The 26,783-nt window shown below is 36.7% G+C and overlaps 1 protein-coding gene across 2 annotated transcripts; it reads left to right on the forward strand.

Annotated features, from left to right (window-relative positions):
- The first annotated feature begins 289 nt into the window (after positions 1 to 289).
- On the forward strand, positions 290 to 22,645 carry CHORDC1 (cysteine and histidine rich domain containing 1). Of its 2 annotated transcripts, none has more exons than XM_070425878.1 (11): positions 290 to 475; positions 4,811 to 4,860; positions 7,252 to 7,308; positions 8,862 to 9,019; positions 11,384 to 11,484; positions 12,140 to 12,195; positions 16,051 to 16,121; positions 17,060 to 17,165; positions 20,187 to 20,306; positions 20,747 to 20,809; positions 22,455 to 22,645. In XM_070425878.1, the coding sequence occupies exons 1-11, from the start codon at positions 412 to 414 to the stop codon at positions 22,599 to 22,601; spliced, it is 993 nt and encodes a 330-aa protein (XP_070281979.1). In that variant the 5' UTR covers positions 290 to 411; the 3' UTR covers positions 22,602 to 22,645. The 2 variants fall into 2 exon arrangements, with proteins under 2 accessions (XP_070281979.1, XP_070281978.1); XM_070425877.1 differs by having other exon boundaries at positions 291 to 475; positions 12,137 to 12,195.
- Positions 22,646 to 26,783: the final 4,138 nt, after the last annotated feature.

Here is a 26,783-nt window from a genome sequence, read left to right on the forward strand (position 1 = left end):
GTCTTGGGGGTAAGAGGGCAGTATCTGCGGAGTCACCCGCAGCCAACAAGGAGCCACGAACAGCTGGTCCCTCCCTCGGACGCCCTCGCTTTCCGCGATCAACGTTTCTCCGGTAACAGCGGGGCTCACCTCCCAGCCTGCAGCCCCGGCCGCCGCCACCTGAGTCTGACCCTGACCAGTGGCAGCCCCGCCCCCGGTCGAAGCCCCGCCCCCTCTTCCTCTGCCCGCCCCACCCCTTGCATCTCTGCGCCTGCGCGACCGGAAAATTCGCGAAGGTTCCTGACCCGAAAGCGGCCGTTTCCGGAAGCCGGCTGCCGCCCTGCCAAACGAGCTGTGCTTGCGGGGGGACCTGTCCGCGCCCCGACTTTGCGGCCCCGCCGTTGCTCCTGACTCGGGTCGCTGGGCACGGAGATGGCCCTGCTGTGCTACAACCGGGGCTGCGGCCAGCGCTTCGATGCCGACAGCAATTCCGACGGTAAGAGAAGCGCGCCAGCCTGCGCTCCCCGCTCCCCTGCACCCGGGGGACGCCCGCGGGCCCACGGTGCCCTGGGTCCCCCCGCGAGCCGTCGCCGCGCTGCCCCGATCGGGTCCCCTCCCCCCCGGGGCCCCCTGGCAGCGCCGCCCACGTGCGCGGACCCCTCGGCGGGAGCCTGTGTCCGCCGCCCGCACCCCGGGGCGGCTTTCCCCGCGGCCGCACGGGTTTCGCGGCCCCTCACTGTGTAATTGACCTGGAAGTGAGAACACCTTGACCTGCAGCCGCGTCTCGTGGAGGAAGCAAAAGGCAGCAGGTGCCCCGGTCTCCCCGGGCGGTCGATCTGCAGTGATTGTGTGTGAGTGTGTGTGCGGCGGAGAGACGGGAGGCCTGGGCCGTGGGCGGGTGAGCCCCGCATTTCAGCTCGGCCTGGTTGTATCCGTGCCGAAGTTTATTTGTCTGAAGGCGTGTCTGGTAGACCCCCTGCTATAGACTTGCTTCTGTCAGTGTGCTTGGTTAGGAACATTTATTCTCTATCTCCTAAGATTGGATACACCCGCCCGGGTGGGCGGTACAGCCGTGGTCGTGGCGGGTGTTTTTGCCCCGGCCTTTCCATTTTAGTAACATGCTCTCTCGCCCTGGTCGGTGTGGGTCAGTGGTTAGAGCCTCGCCCCGGGCACCGAAGGGTCGCGGGTTCGTTTCCCGGTCGAGGGGCACGTACCCGGGCGGCGGGTTCCCTCCCTTCCACTCTCTCTCAAAATCAATGGGAAAAATCATCCCTGGTGAAGACTAACCAAAATGAATGAAATAACATGCCATCTTATGGATAAAGTGCTCGAATTAACTCCACACACCAACGTGTAGCATTAAGGATGTAAAGTAAAAGTTAGTCACTAGACTAGAGGAAAAGTAGAAAGTGATCAATGAACTTGAATTTTGATTGGCGAATGGGATAAAGAAGTGATTTGGCTATTTGAATATTGAGGGAGGTGACACTTATTCAAATTCAGCTCTAGCACTTAGTGTCTGTTTTCTATGTGCCAGACATTATAACATTATCTCATTTTAATTTTCACAACAACCCTGTGAAGTAGGTATTATTCAGAGAGCCTGAGTTCAGCATGGTAGCAACATGGTTCCACGTTGTGAAGGAGATTAAATTCCAGGTTTTTAAAAATAGTTTCCACCTCTGAGATCTCTAAAATATTTATCTTGGTGCACAGGTGAATTGGTGACATCATTTAAAATAAGAGCATTGGCAAGACTCTCCAATCTTTGTACAATACTCAAGCGATTGTCGTTGACATTTTAATGATATTAATGTTAAGTTATTCAAGGGGGAAATTGTGAAAGTTCAGTGATGATATAATTGGGTAGTGAGGGGTTTGAAAGCGCTCTGCTATTGGCAGTTTATGTGAAAAGTAAACTGTCCTGCCCTAACGGCCTGTTTGCTCAGTGGATAGAGCGTTGGCCTGCAGACCAAAGGGTCCCGGGTTCGATTCTGGCCAGGGGCACGTACCTCGGTTGCAGGCTCCTACCTGGCCTCGGACCTGGTGGGGCTCATGCAGGAGGCAACCAATCGGTGTGTTTCTCTCACATTGATATTTCTCTCTGTCTCTCCCTCTCTCTCCCACTTTCTGAAAATCAATGGAAAAATATCCTCTGGTGAGAAAAAAAAGTGCGCTGCTTTAGTGTCTGCATGTGTTCTACTTTAACTTAATACTAAATAATGGTGAAAGGCTGATGCTTGGTTGTACCAGACAGTATGTTTATTTATAGGGTGTTAAAATTAAGAGATACACCATTTTTTGGAAGTCAGCTCTGTGTGTGTCCAATGGTACAAAAAGAGATTGGGGGTGGGGTACAGGAAAGCCAGAGGAGTAGACCAGTGGTTCTCAACCTTGGCTGCACATTAGAATCACCTGGCCAGAAATCAGGATTTTTTTAAAAAAGATTCCCAGATGATTCTAATGTGCAGCCAAGGTTGAGAACCACTGGAGTAGACGGTCTCAAGGATCATGTGATCAACAGTACCAAAATCAGCTGGGAGCGCCAATAAAGTTGCCTAAAGTTACTTGCTTTAGCAAAATGGGAATTGTTTAGAGCAGAGGTGGGGGAGCATTCAGCAGGCGGTGTAAGGCTCGCAAAATCATTTCATCTGGCCCTGCCAGTGCATTAGGGGTGAGTTAATTAAATGTTTGACCAAATATAGCAGGCTAATTTTTAAGTTGATAATGTTGCCAAGTCATGAATGATGTTATAAATATCCAAATGGCCCTTGGCAGAAAAAAGGTTCCCCACCCCTGATTTAGAGACAGAATTAAGTATTCCAGTAGGTTGATTGATAGAATGGAAAGTTAAGAAAAAGGAGATAGAGAGTAGAAGACAAGAGCAAAGGGTGAACTGTGGACTATGTTGGGAGAAAGTTCTGTATAATGAGAGAGATCTGACATGTACAGTATTGACTAAATAACAAGATTCTTCTAAGCTGATAGAACATTTCAGTTTGAAACACAACTAAGTACTTGAGTGTTTTAAAGGAAGCCTGACTGGTAACTTGCATATGTTAAACAGTTATTCCGGACAAAGCACCACTTCACAAACAGCATTTCATTTAGTCCACATAGATGAGAAGATGGAAACAGCTGCCAAGAGGCAAGCCAGAATTTGAGCCGGGGTCAGTTCCAATGTTCAAAGCCCTTGGCTCTTAACCGATACCATGTTGTAACTCCTTACGCATTAAGTGTTACTTGGAGAAAACCTGGTAAACATGATACAAAAAGGCTAGAGAGGACATTGTCCATCTATTTGTTGCTTACTTTTGAGAACAGTGTTTTCCGATTTTGTTCATACTAGTTGTATGGTTAAGACCTGACTCATTGCTGCTGCTATTCTGCCAACAGTGACCATTATTATGATACTGCTTCTTACTGTTATGCATTTATGCCCCTGACTCTTTGTAAATTTGGCATTTTAAGTCTCTATTCACTACTTTGATTCCCCTCTCAATTTCATATCCCTCTGCACTTTCATTTCTACTTCGAACCTCCTTTTTTAGTCCTTAATTCCATTACTACCCTTAATTAATAGCTTCTTTCATATCCATGGGTTTATTTACTGTGTCATGAAAATACTTGACACTTTCTTGTTCTCTTTGCTAGCATAGTATCTAGATAACACCTGGTTACTAAGTTGGGAAACCATATTGGCTGTTAAAGCGGGGATAGGGAGATTTCTGTAAGTACCAGTATTTAATCAACACCAGGAATCAGAGGTTGTAACAATTGAAATCCAAACGGACATGAAGGTTGAGCAAAACATCTTATAAGAAAATTACACAGGTATGGAACTGACCTGCTTTTTTCCTAGGCTCAATCAGTGTGTCTGTCTGTTATGTGACTTTTTTTAAGCGTAATGGTTCGTACTGCAAACTACTAAAGCCCATTTTTATGAGAGAGTTGGGTAAAAATTGGTGGTGTGATGAAGAAAGGTATAAGGAAATATAGAATAACAATTGGTGAAAATAGACTGTAGAATTTCAGCTTCTTTTTAATGAGGTTCATCTCTAAGAATTGATACCTGTTTATGAAAGGTAAATTAGAAATTAGATATTACAACAGTTTTAAAACTTTTGAACCTATCCTCCTAAAATATCTTTTTACTAATTAATTCCTGTCCTAAGATTATCTCATAGGTAATCTTAAAGTTTGATAGTATTTTCATAAAAACAGAATTGAAAGATAACAGTCAAAATCTTGGAGTTTAAAGTTTTGGTACTAAAATTTTACTACAAAGATTAGAGGAATATAGAATGTAATTTGTTATACTTGAACAATTCTGCATTATTTTTACCTATAGCTATCACACTCCTGAATTAGAACGTTATTACTATTTTAATACAATGTTATATTAAGCACTGTGTGCCATGCATCATATTTGAGCATTAGTGAATTTTTAAAGGAAAATTATTACCTGCATTTGGAAAGAAAATGTTAACACTTGAGCACTAACAGGTTTGGCTCAGTAGATAGAGCATTAGCCTGCAGACTGAAGGGTCCAGGGTTCGATTCTCCTTAAGGGCATGTACTTCGATTGATTGTAGGCTCAATCCCCTGCCCCTGAGGCAACCAATCAATGTCTCTCTCTCTCTCTCTCCCTCCCTCCCTTCTTCCTTTCTTCTCCCTCCCCCCTCCCTCCTTCCCTTCCACTCTTTCTAAAAATCAATGGGAAAATATCCTCGTGTGAAGATTCACAACTACAATAACCAAATGTTAACACCTGACAGAAATAACATTTCTTTATTATAAAGTAGTATTTTTTTCTTCTGTTTTTGGCCAGATGCTTGCACATACCACCCAGGTGTACCAGTCTTTCATGATGCATTAAAGGTAGGAACTTGATATATTTCAGCCTCTTTGTATATATAGAGTAAATTCAGAGCTGTAATACTAAATCTTTATTTTCTCATCTTTTGTGACTCTGCTTTCTTAATGACCATTTTGGGATGATTTAAGCAAGTACCCCACCAAATGCAGGGGCAGATCTTTTCCAGTTATAAAATTGTTATTGCTATCTCAACTCATTTTCTATACCCCTCACTTCTTCACTTTCCTAATTTTGAAGGGAAATGAAAGTAAGTTTTGAATCCTCATCTCAATCTGTCAGACAGCTGCTGTCTAATAAGAGCAGATCTGATTTTAGGAAAGATTGTTATAAACACTTAATTGTGCCAATCTCAGGACAGGAATGTAACTTTAGAGTGAAAGTCAACAGGAAAGAGATGCCACCTGTTTCCCACCTGTTCTTTGATCTGGAGAAGTAGTGAAATAATAGAATGTTGTTTGTCCAGGCTTTTCATGGTGAGTTTTTTGGCCTTTTAAAATGTATGATAATATGGTACATTTCCCATTCTATATCTTAAAAAGAAAATGTTGCAGCATGGCTGCCATGGTTTTAGGTGTGGCTACTTGTTCTTAGGAACGTTAATGATCTCCTTGAATGTTTAAATATTGTTGATCCTTTTGAATTTCTAATTATACCTTTCAGAGAGTATTTGGATCTTTATTGACGTTTATCTGTTCAATAGCCAACTATAAACAAAGATGTACAAGCAAATAGCAAGTTTATGTTATTCTGATTAGTTCTAAGTGAGGGAACAAATAATAGCGGAAATTGAGACCTGACTCCTCCTCATGGCTTTTTTAGCCTTTTACAAACTTGTAAGGATGGAAACTGGGAAATTTTTTTTTTCCAGGAGTGAGGGATGTTTTAGCTTTCCTGGACTACCATTTATTCTAAGCTTAGTTTTCTTACTGTATGTTTTTCTTTTTTCTTTTTCTTTATGTTTTCTTCCAATTTATTAACCATAGTCATACTTTGCTTCTCAGTCTTCAACTTCCTACTTTCTCTCATTTTGTTAATTCATTCTTCTCCCTTAAATGTTACCTCTATGGCTTCTACAACATATTTCCATTTATGTGTGTAATTGGCAACTGCAAACTGGTGGACTCTTATTCCAAAAATAGCCTGCCCCTCAATCTTGCTCCTGCTAGATATCACTAACTCTCCAGTCTAGTCCATCACTCTTTTTTACTAAACATTGTCAATTATTCTGATTAATTAATGTTAACGATTTTACTTTGAAGTACTTTATTTCTCTTTACTCCAATCCTACTGTTTATTGTCTCTATAAGCATTTTCTTAAAGACCTAGACTTTCTAAGACTACTGGATTCACAGCTCAGTAGATTTTAGACAAACTAAGTCAATATAGTGTCTACTGTTGCCACTTTTATACTTGATCAAGATGTTAAACATTGCAGTAACAAAAGAAAGAACATTTTAATATTCAACTTAGAAGAGGTATATTTAGAGAAAAGAACAATCCTTCCTAAGAAACAACAGGAACCTTATACTCATATACTTAAATTTATCCTTCATTTTTTCTCATTTTACTGAGGACTACCATGGATCCTAGATTGGCATTTGGAAACAACTAGTCTATATCATCTATGTAGACCAGTATCCCCAGCATATACTAGATAAAATTCTTCATATGTCATTAAGACAATAAAGCCTTTTCTTGCATGGAAGTTGCAAGAAAATAATATAGTCTCTGATGACTATATTATTAATGCTATTTAAACCCTCTATATAAGGTTGTACTAACTCTTCATCTATATCTCAATTTAGAATAAAAAAGAATTACATTTCAAAATAAAGGAAATGTATTAATTTTTTCTTTAAAAAAAAAAAAAATCAAAACACCTCTAAGTGCATATTGTGAAAAAAATCACTACCAAATTCTTCAAGCAGTATATTTGGGCGAGAGGGGTGGTGTGAGACCCAGATGGGTATGTGCAAAGCTGGCCCTTAGTCTATATTTCAGGCCTCCAAAGTCTTGCTACCTTTTCATTTCCGCATTCTCTGTACTACATTGGAATTAAACTTCAAGTCATTTTTTGATGAGCCAGTTGATACTTTGTCCAGAAGTTACACAGTGGATAACAATTTCTATATTTTTATGTTTCCTGACTGAAAAGATCATTTAACCTTCAAAGGTCTAACAATGCTTAGGTTACTATAATTATTTCTCTGGTTTACCAGATTTTTAGAATAAAGCACTTCACTTTATTTTTAAAAAATTTTTGAACTACATAAATATATAATGCAAGTCACTTCAGGATTCAAGAAGATAAGTACAAGTAGAGTCTTTTACTGGGTTGTGGTTTTCATGCAAATACGGTTTTCAGGTTTGTTTTTTTTCCTCATGTTTCATAGGGTTGGACTTGCTGTAGGAGAAGAACAACGGATTTTTCTGATTTTTTAAGCATTGTAGTAAGTATTAAATTTTTTCTAGATTATCTCCTGAAGAGTGCATATTCTGCGAAGCTCCAGATTTAAGGAGTCTGATTTCAGACGAGGCCCTGTTAACTTGCAGATCTTTTTTTTTTTTTTTTTAATGGAGCTCACCTCCCTCCTAGAGTCTTAAAAAGTAGGAATTTATCTACCTGTTCTAGAGATTAAAATTTCAAGTTTCCCATTTTGATTTATGCTTGATGTAAGTAGTCCTAAAGCAGGGGTCCTCAAACTACGGCCCGCGGGCCACATGCAAATACAAATATTGTATTTGTTTCCGTTTTGTTTTTTTACTTCAAAATAAGATATGTGCAGTGTGCATAGGAATTTGTTCATAGTTTTTTTTAAACTATAGTCCGGCCCTCCAATGGTCTGAGGGACAGTGAACTGGCCCCTGTTTAAAAAGTTTGAGGACCCCTGTCCTAAAGGAACATCAAGAAGATGGAAGACGGTAGGTAACAATTTAATGCATTTTCAGTTAGGAACAATACTTTTTTATCAAGTCAAAGATACCATGGAAATGTACCATTATTTTATATTCTTGTAAGAGAGGAAACTAGAGCTGTTAATTGATGTGTCATTAATTTTATGGTTTCAGAGATGTTAAAATGTATGTTTGGCTCAGTGGGATATGGAAAGGTAGCTAGCATTTATTGAATGTTTGCCACCTGCCAGACGTGCCACATTTTCTATTATTTTATTTAGTCCTCTCAAAAAATATCTTACCATTATCTCCTTTACTGATGAGAAAACTGAGATTTCAGAAGATTAATTTGTTCAAGATCATGTAGCTAGTTAGTATCAGAAGTGGGAATCAGATTGAGGCCCTTTTTTATAAATAATTTATAGAATTCTCTTTGTGAGATCTCCAGAATTTGTTTCCTATTAACAAGAAGTTTGTGCTGTATGTTTAATAGAGAGTTAAGTAGATATTTATGAAATGTTATTCAGAAGCTTTTTAAAAAAAAATGCATTATTCAGATATAATATCTATATATATAAAAGGCTAAGTGACTGGCCAGTAGCTATGACTCACACTGACCACCAGGGGCAGACGCTAAATGCAGGAAGTGCTGAGTGACAGCAACTTTGCAGAGTTCTCTCTTGCACTCCGGGACCCCTTGGGGGATGTCATGCTGCAAGTTTCGGCCCGATCCCTGCAGGCCAGGCTGAGACCCCCACCTGCTGGAGGGATCCCGCTCACTCTGCAGACGCCCTTCGAGCCCTGGCGCCACCCCAGGTGTGGCCAGCTGGGGAGGGATTTTGGGAGGCGTGTCCAGCTGGTCTCACCCAATCTTGCTCCTCCAGCCATGATCTAATTAATTTCCTTTCAGTGTGCACAAATCCGTGCACCGGGCCTCTAGTTTACAAATAAAAGCAAATTTGGAGTCTTATTTTTAGTTTCTTAAAATAAGTCAGTATGATAAAACTGAACAAGAGGACTTATTAATAAAGAATTAAAAATAGTATTTTTATCAAGGCATGTGAAATAGATGAGAGGGCAACTCTTAATGAATACCTTTCACTAACAGGGCTGTACAAAAGGTAGGCATAATAGTGAAAAGCCACCTGAGCCAGTCAAACCTGAAGTCAAGACTACTGAGAAGAAAGAACTATCTGAATTGAAACCCAAATTTCAGGAGCACATCATTCAAGCCCCTAAACCAGTAGAAGCAATAAAGAGGCCGAGGTACCTGTTTTACAGTTGCATATTTTTGTCACACTTGGATAATAGCATTTGTTCTTAGTATTATGGATTTGCATAATTGCATTTGTAACAGTTGTTTGGGTCACCATCTTTTTTACCATTTCGTTTTCCTTTAGATAGATCTTTTATTTTTATTCCTCCTCAACTTGAGGCCCTGTACACAGTAAACTTAATTGCAGAGTTGGTCACTGTACCATCATAGTTATGGTGGGGTGGAGGAGCCACACATCCGTCTTGTGCCTTGGCTTGTGTCTTTCTCACTGTGACATAGTGAGATTCTGTAAAGGAATTGCCCTTTTCATCAGTTTGAGTTGAAAAAGAACTTAGAGGTCTTCCTTCTCATTTTCTCTACTGTTTCTTGAATATCTTTTAGGACATTCTTGACAGAAAAATTTTTAGTTCCCTTTCAAATCTAGTAAAGTAGAATGCCCTTTTATTTCAAAGGGGTCTATTATATTCTTACTAGATCAGTATGTGATTTTCACATTGAGCCAAAGTCTCTTTTTTATTTGTCTATATTTTGTCACTTAGAAGAAGCCTAGTGCCATCTTTTACTTTCAGATGCCTGAAACTGTTAATCTCATTATTACTGACTTTGATTTCGATAGCATTTCTGTTAAAATTTTTAATGTATTTGATTTAGATAGGATATCTGTTAAAGTACTTTTGCTCAGTAGAATTATATAGATTCTTCATACTCACCTAGACTCAGTTTTATATTCCTACACATGCATATTGGGTGCCATTGTTACACCAGGTCTTCTTCATGTTGCACTTGAGTGCTAAATTGTTTTAGTACCAAAGTACAAGAATCAAAAAATGGATTGGACTTTGGCCTCAAATATGGCTCCTGTTAAATATTTTTACACTATAGACTTAGGGTTTCCCAGCTTTTCCTTTATTGATCTTACTTAAATTTATAGCATATTAAATTATATCAGACCAAGATAAGAACCCCAAGAGACTTTTTGAATATTTGATTATTTAAGCAAACTACTTAGAATGAGTTTTATTCCAACTTCACCTTATTAAAAATCATGAGAGACTTTATCAAATGCCTTGCTTGGCAGTCTAAAATGTTTTTTTTTTAATTATCAGAAAAAGACAAGAATTGTTGCATGATTCCTTAAGTATTACAGTGTACTTATAATACTATAATTGTCATTATGAGTTACTGTTTTCTTTAAATAATGGACTACTACTAATTTTACTTTAGAGGAAGTGAGATAAATATTTTATCCTAAATTTGGTGGTATTGTAGAGATTTTGAGGTTTTTATGTACTTTGGGTTTTTTTTGGTTTTGTTGTTGTTTTTCTACAAAGAGGAAGGGAGAGGGATAGAGAGTTAGAAACATCGATGAGAGAGAAACATCGATCAGCTGCCTCCTGCATACCCCCTACTGGGGATGTTGCCCGCAACCAAGGTACATGCCCTTGACCGGAATCGAACCAGGGACCTTTCAGTCCGCAGGCCGACGTTCTATCCACTGAGCCAAACCGGTTAGGGCTTTTATGTACTTTGTTAATGGCCTCCTACATCAGAGGTTTTATTTCATTAAGGATATAGAATGAATAACCTAGGATTTATAATTTTATTCCTGCATTTATTGATAGTCTTAATATCTATTGAGTGGCCTTAAACAGATCGTACATACGTCACTTAATCATATGAAATTCTAGGAGATGCTGTTGCTGTTTTATTAACTTTACTAAAATTGCCTGTTGGTACATCTGAATTTATAGATAATATCTGTATCCACACAAAGTGAATTGTCTTCACCAGTATGAATATGATTCACTTAGTACATACATATTTATTGCTTGTTTATTATATACTCAGCATTTTGCTTAGGCATGAAACATAAAAGTACATTATGGTCCCTTTCTTGGGTACACTCATCTTGATAAACTTGGATTGCCACTCTATTTCCTTCCCATTAGCCTGTTGATTAATTTATTCTGTTGGCAATACCATGATTATTTGAGACTTAATATTTTAATATCAGAACCTTTTCTGTTAAAACTTACACATGTTCATACATAATAGCAGTTATTTGGAAAAACTTCTCCTGGCTGGTGTGGCTCAGTTGGTTAGAGCGTCAGTCCATACACCAAAAGGAGGCAGGTTCAATCCCTGGTAGGGCCCTGTGAGAAGGCAACCCATCAATGTTTCTCTCTTTCCCTTATTCTCTCTAAAAATCAATTTAAAAAATTCATAATGGGAAAATCTTGATTCACACATGATTTGGCTTCTTTCCATAAGTAGGCTCTTAAATATATTTATTTTTAGTACAAGTAAATATTTTAGTACATCAATGATGGTAATAAAATTTCACAATTCTCCAGCCCAGATGAACCAATGACAAATTTGGAATTAAAAGTATCTGCCTCCCTAAAACAAGCACTTGATAAACTTAAACTGTCATCTGGGAATGAAAAAAACAAAGGTAAGATTTTGTTTTGTATATTGCAATTATTTTTTGTATAATTAAACAATTATCTAAAAGCAAAAGGAGCTGTATAATTTACTGAATATAAATATAAAAAATATACATGTAGCACATTGTAGTAAAGAACTTATTTGTTTTTTAAATGCCAGTAACACCACAGAATGGGTATGTGGTTTATTTAAAAAATTAAATTATTTTTCTTCTTCAATTCATTATTTTTTAAACAGTAAGATAAATTTCTTTGATAATTGTAAATGTTTCCTTGTGCACTAGATAAAATATATTCTCTGACCTATACTTGATACCCATGGGAGGAAAGTTCCCTTTCATGGTTTCTCTTTCAAACAAGTTAAGATGTTGGATCTAATACTGTATTAAGAATAGAAATGTGTCCCATAGCCTTTTAGAGATATCGGTAAAACCTAATCACAATAGTCGGCATATTAGCTTTTTAAATACACGAAAGGTCACATAGGAAACATAGTTACCTAAAATGCTTAATTTCAATTTATTTAATTTTAATATGTTAATTTTTGTAATTATATTATTTTTAAAAAATATTTGTTTTATGGAAATGGTTACTTTTTAAGAATGGAACTACAGTAAAGTGCTCTGTTTTAATGTTTCTCGTTTGATTTTTTTGTTTCAGAAGAAGACAGTGATGAAATTAAGATTGGGACTTCATGTAAAAATGGAGGGTGTACAAAGGTATTGTAAAATTTGTGTTGAGTCATGGGAGTAAAATATTTTGGAAAAAAGTGTAATTTCATAAATCAATTCAACACACATTTGTTTGCCTATTACATGTTGGACACTGTACTAGACTGTGGCTTGTGAACATTGATAAGGGACAGTCTGAGGAGCATATCTGATAGAGTCATGGGATTAAATAATCCTAAGTTAGTCAGCACTCACTGAGAGTTTATGGGCCAGACATTGTTTAAGGTCTAGGAACATAGTCGATTAAAGCAGAAATCTCTGTTCTGTGAAGCTGATAGTCTAGTTTAGAGGAAAGAACAGCAGATAGATAATTAAAATGAATTCAGATAGTTATGAAGACAAGGAAATAGAAGGAAGCTATTTATTTTTTTATTTCTTTAAATATATTTTATTGATTTTTTTACAGAGAGGAAGGGAGAGGGATAGAGAGTTAGAAACATCGATGAGAGAGAAACATCGATCAGCTGCCTCCTGCACACCCCCCACTGGGGATGTGCCCGCAACCGAGGTACATGCCCTTGACTGGAATTGAACCCGGGACCCTTCAGTCTGCAGGCCAATGCTCTATCCACTGAGCCAAACTGGTCAGGGCGGAAGGAAGCTATTAAAATCGTAATGTCGGAAATCTTTTATGAAGTGGTGACACTAAGTCAAAAATCTTAATTACGTATGGATGAGTTAAGTAAATCTTGGAGTAGACTCGGGAGTAGCATGTATAGAGTCTTTAGAGCTTGTCTATTCAAAGAATTATGAGAAAGGTCAGGGGGGCTTGGACAAAGGTGTGTAAGTAAGTAGTGGAAAAGAGAGGTTGGCAACATTATGGAGGTCCTTAAAAGCCACAGTGAGGTGTTTGGGCTTTATTCTAAGTAAAATGGGAAGCTATTATCTGTTTTAAGGAGGGGTATAAAAAATTTGGCTGCTTAAATGGCAAGTATAATGGGGCAAGAGTGAATTTGAAGAAGGAAATCTAGGATAGTATTGTGGGAGATCAAGCAGTGAGACTGGAAAGTATGTTTTTTAGAAGTGGTTAAATGTGGAATGTAATCAAACATCTCAGTGAGGCTTTTCCCCACCTGTTCTATGTAAAATTGCATACCCTCCAGCATTTCCACTCCTTTTATCTCCTTAGTCCTTAACACCTTATGACATACTACTTATTTTGCATATTTATTTTGCTAATGTTCCATCGAACTTTCCATTCTCCTCCTTCCCTTAAAGTTTACAAGGAAATGATTGTATTTGTTTTGCTCTTTGCTGTATTTTGAGTGCTTAGAGCAGTGCCTGGCACATGGCAAATGTATGTAGAATGAATGATATCTTGAAGTATTAGTAGGACTTTCTACTGAACTGGAAGTGAAGGAAGGGGGTTTGTGTCTCTAGCATGTAGGTGGTTGGTGGAGCATTGATGAAGAAAGAAGACAGTGTTAGGTGGAGCAGGTTTATAGTTTATCCTCATGTTAAGTTGGAGATCACCTTCCTCATTTAGGGATGGAAATATAAACATCTTCACAAAGGTAGAAGTAGTAGATAAATGATAATTCTTGGGGTAGGAGAGTCAGTGCAGATCGTAGGATAGTGAAAAAAGAGACATAGAAAGAAGGTGTCCTGGATGAATTTTGAAAAACAGTGATAGTTCTGTAAATGGACAGAAAGGAAAAGGATATACTAGTATATCCCAAGCAGACGTGTGGTAGAAGTAGCATGCAGAAAACAATAAGTAGTTATTAATAATGGTACAGAATTTGCTGGTGCAAAGTTGAGATTAAAAGAGATAAATAGGGGCCAGATCCTGAAAGGCTTTTATAATGCTCAAAAGTGAGACTTTAGGTTATGAAAGCTATTAAAGAAAATTTGTACTCTTTTTCATCAGAATATACATTTAAAGGCATGCAAATGCAAGTTGATAGCTTGAGAGATTTTCCAAAGCAGAACCCTTCTTATGCCTCCTCTCATTATTCCCTCTCCTAAAGGTAACCACAGTTTTCTATCAACATAGATGAGTTTTTCCTGATTTTGAACTTAATGTAAATAGAATCATAGAACAGGTACCCTTGTCTTTGTCTTCTTTGCCTAATAAAATATTGCATGACCTTTGTTGCATTAGCTGTAGTTTGTTCATGTTCATTGCTTTGAAATATGCCATTGTTTGAATGTGCCAATCAATTTATCCTTTCTACTGTCCTTTAAATTTTTGGATTAGTGATACTATGAACATTTTTGTGCATGACTTTTGGGGCAGATGTACACATTTCTGTTAGAGATATGACAACAAGTGGAATTGCTGGGTTATAGTGTGTATATGTTTAGCTTTAACAGATATTTCGGCATTGTTTTTCGAAGTGGTTGTATTTACACTCCTACAGTGGTTTGTTAGGCTGGTTTCATTTGTTCTACACCTTGGTAACACTTCATAATATCAATCTTTTATATTTTAGCCATTCTGGTGGGTGTGTAGTGTTCTTACTGTGGTTTTAATTTAACTTTGTAGGTGATGAGATTGAGTACCTTTCTGTATTTTTATTGGCCATTTGGATATCCTCTTTTGTGAAATGTCCAAATTTTTTACCTATTTTCCTATTAAGTTTGCCTTTTTCTTACTGATTTTTGAAATTCTTTATATTTTTTTAGCTAAAAGTTTTTTTGTTAGAGACAGTATACATTTTCACTATCTTAACAGCTTTTGATAAATAGAGGCTCTTTAATTTTAATAAAATCCAATTTATTAATCTTTTCCTTTATGACCAGTGTTTTCTGTGTCCTGTTTAAGAAATCCGCCTACTTCAAGGCCCTGAATTAGAATCTGTTATTATAGTCTCATTGCCTAAAATCTGGTGGTGATCATGAGAAAGGTTCTTAGCAAGTCAAATTGTTGTTTTTAAGTCAAATTGACAGTTTTTGATAGACTGAATATGATTGGAGGGAGAGGAAAAATAGAAGAGGACATACAGAATTTTGTTTTGGGAGATTGAGTTGATATGGTGCCATCAAGTAAGGTGGGAAGACAAATAGGAGGTTTGGGAGGCAACAGTGATAAGTTCAGAATCTAACATACTGAGTTTCATGTACTTATGGCATATCTTTAAGAGATACACACACCCAGGACTTTGGATTTACAAAAGAGTAAATATACAGAATTTTATTTTCTGTACTGTAGGTGGTTACAGTAAATACCAAAATAGAAAATAAACTACTGGCTGCATCTATGTTTTATTAACATAACTTTTGTGAATTCATCTGTAGACCCTTCACCTATAGCAGCAATGGGGTCCGGATCTTCCAGACAAATCCTGGATGGATGGATAAGGTGTTTTTAAGCACCATTACTTTCACAGAAGAGGATATATATATGGTCTGCAGCTCATTTTACCCTTCATAGAGATAAGAAATCATCATTCTAGAACTTTAGAACTTGCAGAATTGTTTACTAGGTTTTCCATATTAATTCATAATGCCCACACAGACTTTACTATGCACATAAATCATACTGTAACTAACTACATTTCTGATGAGATTCCTAATCTCTTGGTTTTAATATTGTTCTGTAAATTTAAATACCTTAATATGCTTGGACGTGACTTCCTACCCAAAGGTCTGAAAGCATATTAATATATCCTATTGCCTACTTTTCTATTTGCCTTTTTCATAGGGGACTGAAACGTAAGCCTATTTAAACAGGAATCATTTTTCATTTCTTATTGAAATGGCCTGGGTGAATTTGTGACTATTCTAGGTTAAGTTATTTCTTGAGCATTTTCATAGTTCATAAAGGTGCCCAATACTACAAATATGTATGAAATGTAACTTTGAGGTCTGAAGCTAATTTTTTTTTTTTTTTTTTTTTAGACATATCAGGGTCTACAGAGTCTAGAAGAAGTCTGTGTATATCATTCTGGTGTACCTATTTTCCATGAAGGGTAACTTACTAATTAAAACTTTATGGTAGAGGTTAGAAAAGTTAATATGCATTTAAACATTATTTGCCATGCAGTAAATTAGATATTTTTATTTATATTGTGTAATCTTTACAATAATCTAGAAATGTGGGCTTTGTCTTTTTACTCATGAGAAACTGAAAAAGTATTACAGTTAAGTAGCCATTGTGACTCAAACCTCATGTTTCTCATTTTATATTTTAATGTGATACCTATTTTAGCTGAATAGGTTTTTTTTGTTGTTTGAAGAACCATTCTGTGCATTGCAGGACATTTATAATTTTTGACCTTGGGCACTAATGACACCAACATTGTGGTGTGCAAAAAGCCATGCTTGTCTACAGCCCTCAGTTGAGAGCCTCTCATTATTACCCTGTAGTTTATAGAAAAACTGTGTTGAAATCTTCCATTCTGTTTCCACTGTTCTTCAGAAATCAAGCCCAAAGTTCTGTAATTTTTGTCTTCTCGTGTTAGATTTTTCTAAAGTATGTAATAGTGGGTTTCATTATTCACAATCCCAATACTTTGGGATTGACCTTCACAGATGTGCAGACATTAGTTTTTAGTTTGTTTGCATGTTTTCATTTTCTTGGGTTATTAAAATGTGAGGATATAAACCTTTGGTCATAGCACGCTTTGGTAGCTTCATGAGGACCCTGGAGCTCTCGGTGAAAAGCTGATTTGTAATTTTGTGGTGTTTTTAAGCACCATTACTTAGGAGATCCAAAATTGTTATAATAAACAACATTGTGGTTTTAGAATTATTAGTCTTTTGATAATATTAACTGGTTACCTAGATTTAAGATACTAAAGTTACACACTTAACTAATTTTTTTTAAATCACATTTGTCACTATGATACTTCTGGACTTAATTGGTTGTGAGATTTTATTTCTGAAATTTTTCTATGATAATTTAAAGGATGAAATACTGGAGCTGTTGTAGAAGAAAAACTTCTGATTTTAATACTTTCTTAGCCCAAGAGGGCTGTACAACAGGGAGACATATGTGGACGGCAAAAGACGCTGTAAGTAACCTTTTCAAGATAACATATTAAAGTATATTCATCTGAGTAATTTTTTAAATTCTGAGATTATCCTGTCTTTAGAATAAAAATAAAAGTTTGTCTCTCTCTCACACAGTTTTGATGGGCCTAAAAACTAATATTAATCTGAGTCCAACTCCCGGAGCATGCCCTTTGTCAGGATAGTCATTGTATATATTGATGCCAGTATATAGGTTTTTATGAAATACTTAAGCCTGGAGAAATTAGAGCATATTTTTCTGTAATTCCGTGTTTATTCCCACTTTTTTAACAAAAATCACTTTTCTGCTCATTTGATGTTATCGATCATTTAGACCTCTGATTGTCTTTGGCTTCTTTAGCAGTTCATTCAGCCATTTACAGATGCACACACACTTCATCTGTTGGCCAAAGAGGAGGATTGCAGACTTGTTGGAACTGTTTTGAATGCCTCTGCTTGCAGAAAAAAGAAAGCATCAATTCCTACTTCCCTAGACAGCTTTTTAAAAAGACTTGGGGCTCTGCAAATAATTACCCCAAATCCCAGTAAGCTGTAAGAAGGCAAGCAATTTATTGCTAAATAACTGTTGAATAGCTATTACTAATGTATTTTGTAATGTAATTAGATTTATGTTCTGCATTGGCACTAACTAATAAATCGGAGGCAAACCTTTTCAATATATGTCTTTTAACTTAAAAAGTAATTGTAAATTTTCCAATTGCTGTAGGGATTCATTTCTTCTGCATTTGAGTATTCTATATTTCCTGCCTTTTAATAACACATGGCTGGAGGTTATAAATACATGGTGGGACAAAAGTAGGTTTACAGTTGTGATTATGTGAAACACAGAATTTATTCTTGTATTATTACTTACTAGTTGTATTATTTTCACATGAACAACTATAAACCTTTTGTCCCACACTATATATCCCCCAAATTATAATTCATCTATCACAAAACTCCTAGGTGTGTTTTATTAGCAAAAAAGTGAAGTCTCCTTGTATTTTCTCCAAGGCCCAAAAATTTGAAAGATTTCGTTTGAAAAAATAAAACTGTTGTTTTTTATTATATGCAAAATTTTTCAGAATAGAACCCTTGATGAGATTTTTTTTTGTAATTTAAAATAGCTTTATTTTTCCTGTTTATAGAAAAAAGTAAGCAGAATTATAAAATCTGTGAGAGAAATGTTCAGATTGTTTAAAAATTTGCCATTTTAAGTGTGAAATTCAGTAGCCTTAAGTACATTCACAATGTTATGCAATCATCACTGCTATCTTTTTCCAAAAGTTTTTGATCCAAACAGAAACTCTATACCATTGAATCAATATCTCCCCATTCTGCTTCCTCCCCAGTTCATTGGTAACCTCAACCTACTTTTTATTTCTACAAATTAGTCTATTCTAGATATATAAGTGGAATCATTCAATATTTGTCCTTTTGTGTCTGGCTTATTACCTTCACTTGGCATAATATTTCCAATATTCATCCACACTATAGCATGTTTTAATACTTCCTTCTTTTTTGTGGCTGAGTAATACTCCATTGTGTGTGTGTGTGTGTGTGTGTATGTATATATCTCACACTTTGTTTATCCATTCATCTCTCCTTTTTTTTAAATATGTATTTTTTAAATTGATATCAGAGAGGAAGGGAGAGGGAGAGAAAGAAAGAAACATCAATGATGAGAGAGAAGCATCAGTTGGTTGCCCCTTTGTGCGCCCTCTACTGGGAATCGAGCCTGCAGCCTAGGCTTGTGCCCTAAGTGGAAATTGAACTGTGACAATCTGGTTCATGGATCAATGCTCAATGACTGACCCACTGACCGGGCTCTTCATTCATCTCTTGATGGACACTTGGGTTGTTTTCACTTTTTTGCTCTTGTGAATACTACTACAATGAACATTGGCATGCAAGTATCTGTTTGAGTCTCTTTTTCAGTTATTTTCAGATCTATCCAGGGTTTTCATTATTTTTTAATGCATACATATATCAGGTATTAAGTGTCTAAGCCAGTGGTCTAATGGCAAAAAAAAAAAAAAGTAAGTGAAAAAAGTAATTTAAATTCAGTTAGTATAATTGTACCAAAATGTAAATATTGTTTTTTATAGCTATAGTACCTCACAATTTCCTGCATTATTTGACTAATTAACCCTCATTTATAAAACAAATGACAATTTGTCTTTTTAAAATAGTTGCTGATAACAGTAATGTATCACTGACAGATAATAATTTCCACAATTATAATTAAAATATTACTTCCAAAAATTCTCACCTTTTTCTGCATGTTATTATGAGAAGAAAATAATTATTCAATAGCAAATAGTTATGCCCTAGCCAGTTTGGCTCAGTGGATAGAGCATCAGCCTGTGGACTGAAAGGTCCTAGGTTCAATTCCAGTCAGGGGCACATGACAGGGTTGCAGGCCTGATCCCCAGTAGGGGGCCTGCAGGAGGCAGCCGATTAATGATTCTCTCTCATCATTGATGTTTCTATTTCTCTCCCTCTCCCTTCCTCTCTGAAATCAATAAAAATATATTTAAGACAAAACAAAAAAACAAATAATTGTAAGCAGTCAATTATTTTTTTCCAAATTCCAATTTGTAGAAAATAAAGATTCCTATGCATGAGATTAATATATTATCTGGTTATACCACTAAGCAAATGTCTCTCACTTCAGTCTTCAAAAATGTTTTTATGGCTGTACTTAATTTTAAAATTGGATGAAATTTTGTAGGAGTTCTTAAATTGCATTTTTTAATATGTTAATACTTATGGCTCTAAAAGAAAAAAAATGGAAGGAATGCATGTGTTCTCAAATCATAAAACTATAAAGATTCTTTGTGTCATGATATATTTTACTGTTCAAACTTTTTGATGGCAACTTTAGAAGTTTACTCTTACAAGCATTAAAGCATTACATGATAATTTTTTCTCATTTAGATAGGTCTTCTTTAAAAAATATTCCTCTTTTTAAGAAGTTACGTGGAGCTTTGTAAATTCATAAAGTTTGTCTTATATTACAGGGGAAAAAAGTTGTTCCATGTAGACATGACTGGCATCAAACTGGGGGTCAAGTCACAATTTCAGTATATGCTAAAAATTCACTTCCAGAACTTAGTCAAGTAGTAGCAAATAGTACATTGGTAAGTACATAGAGATTTCTGAGTAAAAAGTATCTTTATACATTTATTTTTTATGTTGATGTAATATTGTTCTTATTTGAACTGGCTTTAGGGTAAGATCTTTTCATCTTTCCCATTTGAAAAAAATAGTTTGAAATTACTTTTACAGGAACTATTTTAAATGAAAATTTCTACATAATAGTGTTATTTGAAGCATTCTGGAGACACTGTAGTAACTTAGAAAATGTATCAAATAATATGGTACTTAGTTCTCTCAATGGGAAGCTTCAGATCATTTTTCTTTTCTGTTAATGATGTTTTTCAGATAAAAAGTACAATTGGCAGTTTGTTAAAATGGCTTAAATGATTTTTATCAACATATTTTTATTTTCATAATCATTGTAGTAAACATGAGTTTGGATTTGATCAGTTATTCAGCTTTCTATAAATATCTTTTTCAGTTAAATGTACACATTGTATTCGAAGGAGAGAAGGAATTTCATCAAAATGTGAAATTATGGGGTGTAAGTATTATGAATCCAGCATAATAATTTAAAATACCATTTGTATAATTAAAGGCAGTACTTTAGTAATTATTCTAACCAAAAAGTTGAAATCTAGGTATTTAAATGGCATTAGAGTCTTGGATTTTTTTTATTATTAAAACTAGAGGCCCGGTGCACAAAAATTTGTGCACTCGGGGGGGAAGGGGGGGGTCCCTCAGCCCGGCCTGTGCCCTCTCGCAGTCTGGGACCCCTTGGGAGATAACGACCTGCTGGCTTAGGCCTGCTCCTGGGTGGCAGAGGGCAGGCCCAATCCCTAGGTGCAGCCCCTGGTCGGGCTCAGAGCAGGGCTGATTGGGGAGTTGGGGCGCCACCCCCTGTCATGCACAGAGCAGGGTGGATTGGGAGGTTGTGATGCCACCCTCAGTCACGCTCAGGGTAGGGCTGATTGGGGGGTTGGGGCACCGCCCCCTATCACACTCAAGGCAGGGTCAATGGGGAGGTTGCGGCACCACCCCCTGTCACGCACAGAGCAGGGCCAGTCAGGGGGTTGGGGTGCTGCCCCCTGTCACTCACAGAGCAGGGCCAATCAGGGGGTTGGGGCACTGCCCCCCCCCCCCGCCCCCCGTCACGCACAGAGCAGGGCCCATCAGGGGGTTGGGGAGCTCCCCCGTCACGCACAGAGTAGGGCCGATAGGGGAGTTAGGGCACCGCCCCGTCACACACAGAGCAGGGCGGATCAGGGGGTTGGGGCGCCACCACTGTCACACTCAGGGCAGGGCCGATGGGGAAGTTATGGCTCTACCCCGTCACAGACAGAGCAGGGCCCCTGGGGGGGGGGGGGGGGGGGGAATTGGGACGCCACCCCCTGTCACACACAGAGCCGCAGGGCGATCAGGGGGTTTGGGCGCTGCACCCTGTCATGCTGATCTGGTGCCAGGAGACCTCTCGGCTCCGCTGATCCCAGTGCTGGGAGGCATATTACCCTTTTACTATATAGGATAGAGGCCTGGGGGCCGGCTGGTTTGCCCCGAAGGGTGTCCTGGATCAGGGTGGGGGTCCCCACTGGGGTGCCTGGCCAGCCTGGATGAGGGGATGATGGCTGTTTGCAGCTGGTCACACACCCTTCAGGGTGGGGGTCCCCACTGGGGTGCCTGGCCAGTCTGGGTGAGGGGCTGAGGGCTGCTTTCAGGCTGGCAGTTTTGACTGAAGCTCCCAACCGCTCCTTTTTTCTTTTTTTTTTTTTTTTTTATTCTGGGCCAGCTTTAGCTCTGGCTCTAGCTCTGAGGCTTCCGCTACTGGTTTGTTTGCTTTCTATAATCGAAACAATGTATAACTTCAGCTCTGAGATCCCAACCGGCTATATTTGTTACAAAGTTTCAAACTGCCAGCTCAGAGGCCTGCAAGGCAGGCGGGGAACGTTGGAGTCCGCAGTCACTGGAGCAAGCAAGCCTCATGTTCGCTTCCAGCTGCCTGGCTGCCGGCTGCCATCTTGGCTTACAGTTAATTTGCATAAGGATATGCTGATTAGCCAATGGGAAGGGTAGCGGTTGTACGCTAATTACCATGTTTCTCTTTTATTAGTGTAGATAGGTAAGACCAGTATTTTCCTCTAAGACTAACTACACTTCCCAGGTTTACTTTAATTATCTTTGATATTTTGCAGGTGATTGATGTAAAGCGAAGTTATGTAACTATGACTGCAACAAAGATTGAGATCACCATGAGAAAAGCTGAACCAATGCAATGGGCAAGCCTCGAACTGCCTGCAGCCAAAAACCAGGAAAAGCAAAAAGAAAAGAAAACAGAATAAATTGAGAGGGAATAAAAAGTTATTGCCTATTTCAGAATTCTTAATATGTGGTGAAGTAGTCGCTTGCTGCTGTAATCTCTTGTTGTTATAGTTGAATCTGGTATTTCAGGGTCAACAGTGTAGGTTCTTAAAAGCCAAAGTCAGTTTATCTTTTTGTGCCTCCTTTTATTTTTTTATTTTTTCGGTTTAAGATTGATTATTCATTTCTCCTCACTAATAGAACTATAATTGTGTCCCATACTTGAAGAAGCTAGAAAATAGCTCATAAATAGAGTAGTTCTTAGTATAATATTGTGTTAAACAGATACATAAAGTATCATCTCTTTCTATTCCATAATTAGTAAAGCAAGATGGAATGTCAAATTTTTAATTAGTTTTTCCATGAGTTTGTGTTCCTATAATACTTGAAAATCTTCTTTAAAAGTTAAAGCTCCACAATGTTTTTTTCCACTCGGACGGTTAATTTCTGTAGGAGGATTAATTGTGAGGTAGTGTAGTAACTAGTTAAGAATATATGCATTGATTAATAAATTGCAATTTGTTTGCAACTAATTGCAAAAACTTTATATCAATATCTATATTACTTGCAAGGCAGTATCACTTAAGAATACAATAAACATTATAAATAAAAAATATAGAGGTATGAATTTGTTTAAAATTCATCATTTTATAAAACTAAGCAATAATATTAAGTATCTCCTGATTATTTATAAGGTCTTGGTATGGTGTGATGGCTAAATTGTATCTGAATCATAGGCCATTTTTAAATTAATATTTTTAAATTACATATAAAGAGAAACTAAATATATAAATCTGGCTTTCCTGATGGTAAACTATATAAAATTATAGAAGTACATTATGGAAATACACTAGAGTTTCAGAAAACTAAATATTTGAGCTTTGCTTTATGACAGCTATTACATGTTAAGTAAAATAGCGTAATTGTTTTATTGGGATTTTTTTAGGCTTTCATGAACAGTTTGACAATTCTAGGTGATACAATATTGATTATATATTGTACTTTATTAAATAAGTTTCACAGTATTAGATTGTTTATACTTATTGAACCCATTAAGGGATAGATTACTTTTTGAGGTAGTGCAAAACTCAATAAGAAAATGAAAAAAAGTTATGAAGGCCAAAACTCTGGCAGAATTTTTGGGCATGAATCATGCTTGCATTGATTAAATGATTATTTCCAAAGCCCTTTGAGTGCCCCCCCCACCCCCCCGGGATGAATAGGATTTTTATCATGGAAAATTTGCTGAAATACAATTTTAGTTAAAGAGTTACTATATCTCACTCTATAAATAACTATTAGATGTAGTTAATGTAATTGTTAAATGGCTTAGCTCTCTTACAAATAAAGATGTAAAATATATGTCAACTAGGCTTTCATGATACTAAAATACTGTGGCAAGAATATTTTGGCAGTAAAATTGGTTTTCAAATAGAGTATACAAGTGAATTGTATTTAAATTTTGTAAAGTTAGCTTTCATAACTTAGGAACCTGGGTTCAATAGGACACATGCAATCTTTATTGTTTAGGGGAAAGGTTGCTATTGTTTTGATTTGAGGTGATGAATTAATATACCCCTTTTTTATGTTTCCTTCTTTGAGGCTATTTTCCCCCAAACACTACCTTACTATATTCTGTGTGATCGAACTATTATTTAAAGCAAGTGGATTATACACCTAAGAGTTAGTTACAAAGCACTGACTTTTGTATTATTTTTGGATACAGCATACGTCTTTAGTCTGGTTACATTAGTGACTCTTCTGTTCTTCATTTCCATGAACCTCTGAATTTGCTGCCCAGATAAAAATCTAAATGATACTTCTCTTTAACTCATACATTCATATAGCAACAGATTTATAATTAGGTAAAATGTGTTTTACTTTTTCAGTCTGTCAAAAAATTAAAAATGCTTAACTTTAAGTTATTTCTCTAGAAATAGACTTTGTCTTTCTCAGCATTTCAAGTAATTACTATAGCAAAGCAGTCAAAGCGAGGTTTATTATATACTTGGTAACTAATTTGATAGCTAAACTAACCATGGGAAACATTATTTTTCTTGCCTACCACTTTTGCTAGTATAACGTAAGGTCCTAAGAAGTTGAGCTTTTATTTCTTTTCAACCTCTTATTTTTAGGTAAGTTGCAAAAAATAGAAGTACACAGTTCTTTATATGTTATGTTAATCTTCCCCTTGAGTTAAACTCTTATGTAATCATAAAACATTTACAAAACTAAGAATTAGTCTTGATATAATACTATTAACTAAAGTAGAACATTAATTTTGACCATCTGTTTTTAGAGGAACACTATTAAAGGGTAGTTCTTGAGACGTATCCTAGGTTTTGGTCATTTAAGCCAGGAATTTGTAAACCATTAAAAATATAAATTGAAATCAATCTACCATAGACAAATGTTTATAGGTCAAAGGTGTAACTTCTTGTTCTAACCATATACTGGCACAGGACTGTAATGATCTATTTTATTATTTAAATTTTATACCATCGATTTTAATTTTCATCATGTATAACTTCTTTTGTTTGGTTTTCTTTAGACAATTCTTCAGCCATCTTATGGTAAAGAGAACCTTAAAGAATTCTTGCAAATACATTAAGTGACTTTGGATGATTGCTCTGCCACTGCTTGCTTTTTAGAAAAATCAGTCAGTTTGAAAATACTTGTCATGCATACACGCACAATAAACTTTTTAAAAACTCGTGTACAAGGTGTAATGTCAGTTTTAGGGCATTTGGGTATGTACTCTTATAACTTTTTTTTAACAGCCAGGTACTTTCAAGTTATCAGAACATTAATGAGTGTTTTTGTTTCATTACAAATTATTTTGATCTAGAACTCATATTTGGTACTTGATTTGATTCTGTTGCTTATGTTATTTCTTGTCCTCAGTTCTAAAATGGAAAAACTAAGTCTGTCTTGTTTTTAGGTTTTGTTAGTGTTTTGGGGGGGTTTATGGCTTTTTTTTGTTATGTGTTGTATTTTTCCCCCCATATATTTTCATTGCTGGTTTGTTGGGTAGTTGGGAAGTTGGTTTTTTATCTGATTGCTTTCTTACTGTCCAATTATCTTACAACTTAAACTCATCTGGAATTGCTGCATGGCCTGCCTTGGTAAGTAAGGGTAGGCTCACAGGGTTGTATATGTGTGGCATTATCCTTAAAATAGTGGGCTTTTCTTCTGTGTAGTTACTGTTTGATGTTAAGTTTTTATGTAATTCTTAGTTGTAATTCATTCAAGAACAGTTTTTCTGAACAGCATATTTTTAAATGCTAATTCATGACATTTTAGTTTTCCAATTTACAAGGTCATTTAATGTCTATTAAAATGAAATAAAACTTCCAGCCTTAAACATTTTTATATTAAAGATGGTGTCAAAATAACCTGCCATTCATTTTTGATTAAGCTATTTATTGTCCACATAATTGGATTATTAGATTATCTTTTTTAAGGCTGATAATTTGAGTAAAAGTACTGGTGGTAAGCCTGGGAACAGGGAATCCTCTCCTCGAAAAATGGGTCTATTAATGCCTTTTTAAAAATGCTTATCCTTTCCTTCACAATGCTTATTTCACTTTGCAGTTCCATACTTCATATTTTATTTATTTCTATGATTAATTTGTCAGTGTCTGTATCTTCTCATAAACTGCATATAACTTTGTGTTGGGGCCAATCATCTTATCCTCATTTTTTAATATTTGGCATGTTGGTTGGCTTTTGTAAATATCAAGACATGCAGGACTTGTGATGGGCCAGTCACTGTCTAAGGACTTCAGTGAATATGAACTTGATCCTCATGGCAACCCTATCAGGTAGGTTCTATTACTGTATAACAGGAGAGAAAACTGATTTATGGCACAGGTTGGATAACTTGACCTAAGTCAAAATGAGTGAGTTGTGGAGTAGAGAATTCAAACTTGGGCATCCTGGCTTTGTGTTCTGTGCTGTTATGTCTGTCATTTGAATTAATAGGTTCCTTAAAACATTGGCACATGGCAAGGAAAATTAGTAACACTGTGTTTGGTCACCAGGACCACAATTTTAGTTTCTTATATTTTGTTAGAAAATAAATTTATAAAATATGTAGTCCTTTTGCATGGATGGTTTTGGTTATAACAATAAACTCATCATTTGTGATTTGGCAACTCTTA

The sequence above is a fragment of the Myotis yumanensis genome, unplaced genomic scaffold, assembly GCF_028538775.1.
Source record: "Myotis yumanensis isolate MYYU_CA2020_CCGP unplaced genomic scaffold, mMyoYum1.0.hap1 SCAF_10, whole genome shotgun sequence".
NCBI lineage: Eukaryota > Metazoa > Chordata > Mammalia > Chiroptera > Vespertilionidae > Myotis > Myotis yumanensis.

What these genes read in the sequence shown, in the direction of transcription:
- CHORDC1 (XM_070425877.1), top strand. Translation starts at nt 412, where the DNA reads ATGGCCCTGCTGTGCTACAACCGGGGCTGCGGCCAGCGCTTCGATGCC. An exon ending in GAAGCAATAAAGAGGCCGAG is followed by an intron (nt 9,020 to 11,383) that starts GTACCTGTTTTA and finishes ACAATTCTCCAG; the next exon opens with CCCAGATGAACCAATGACAA. An exon ending in TGGGAATGAAAAAAACAAAG is followed by an intron (nt 11,485 to 12,136) that starts GTAAGATTTTGT and finishes TTTTTGTTTCAG; the next exon opens with AAGAAGACAGTGATGAAATT.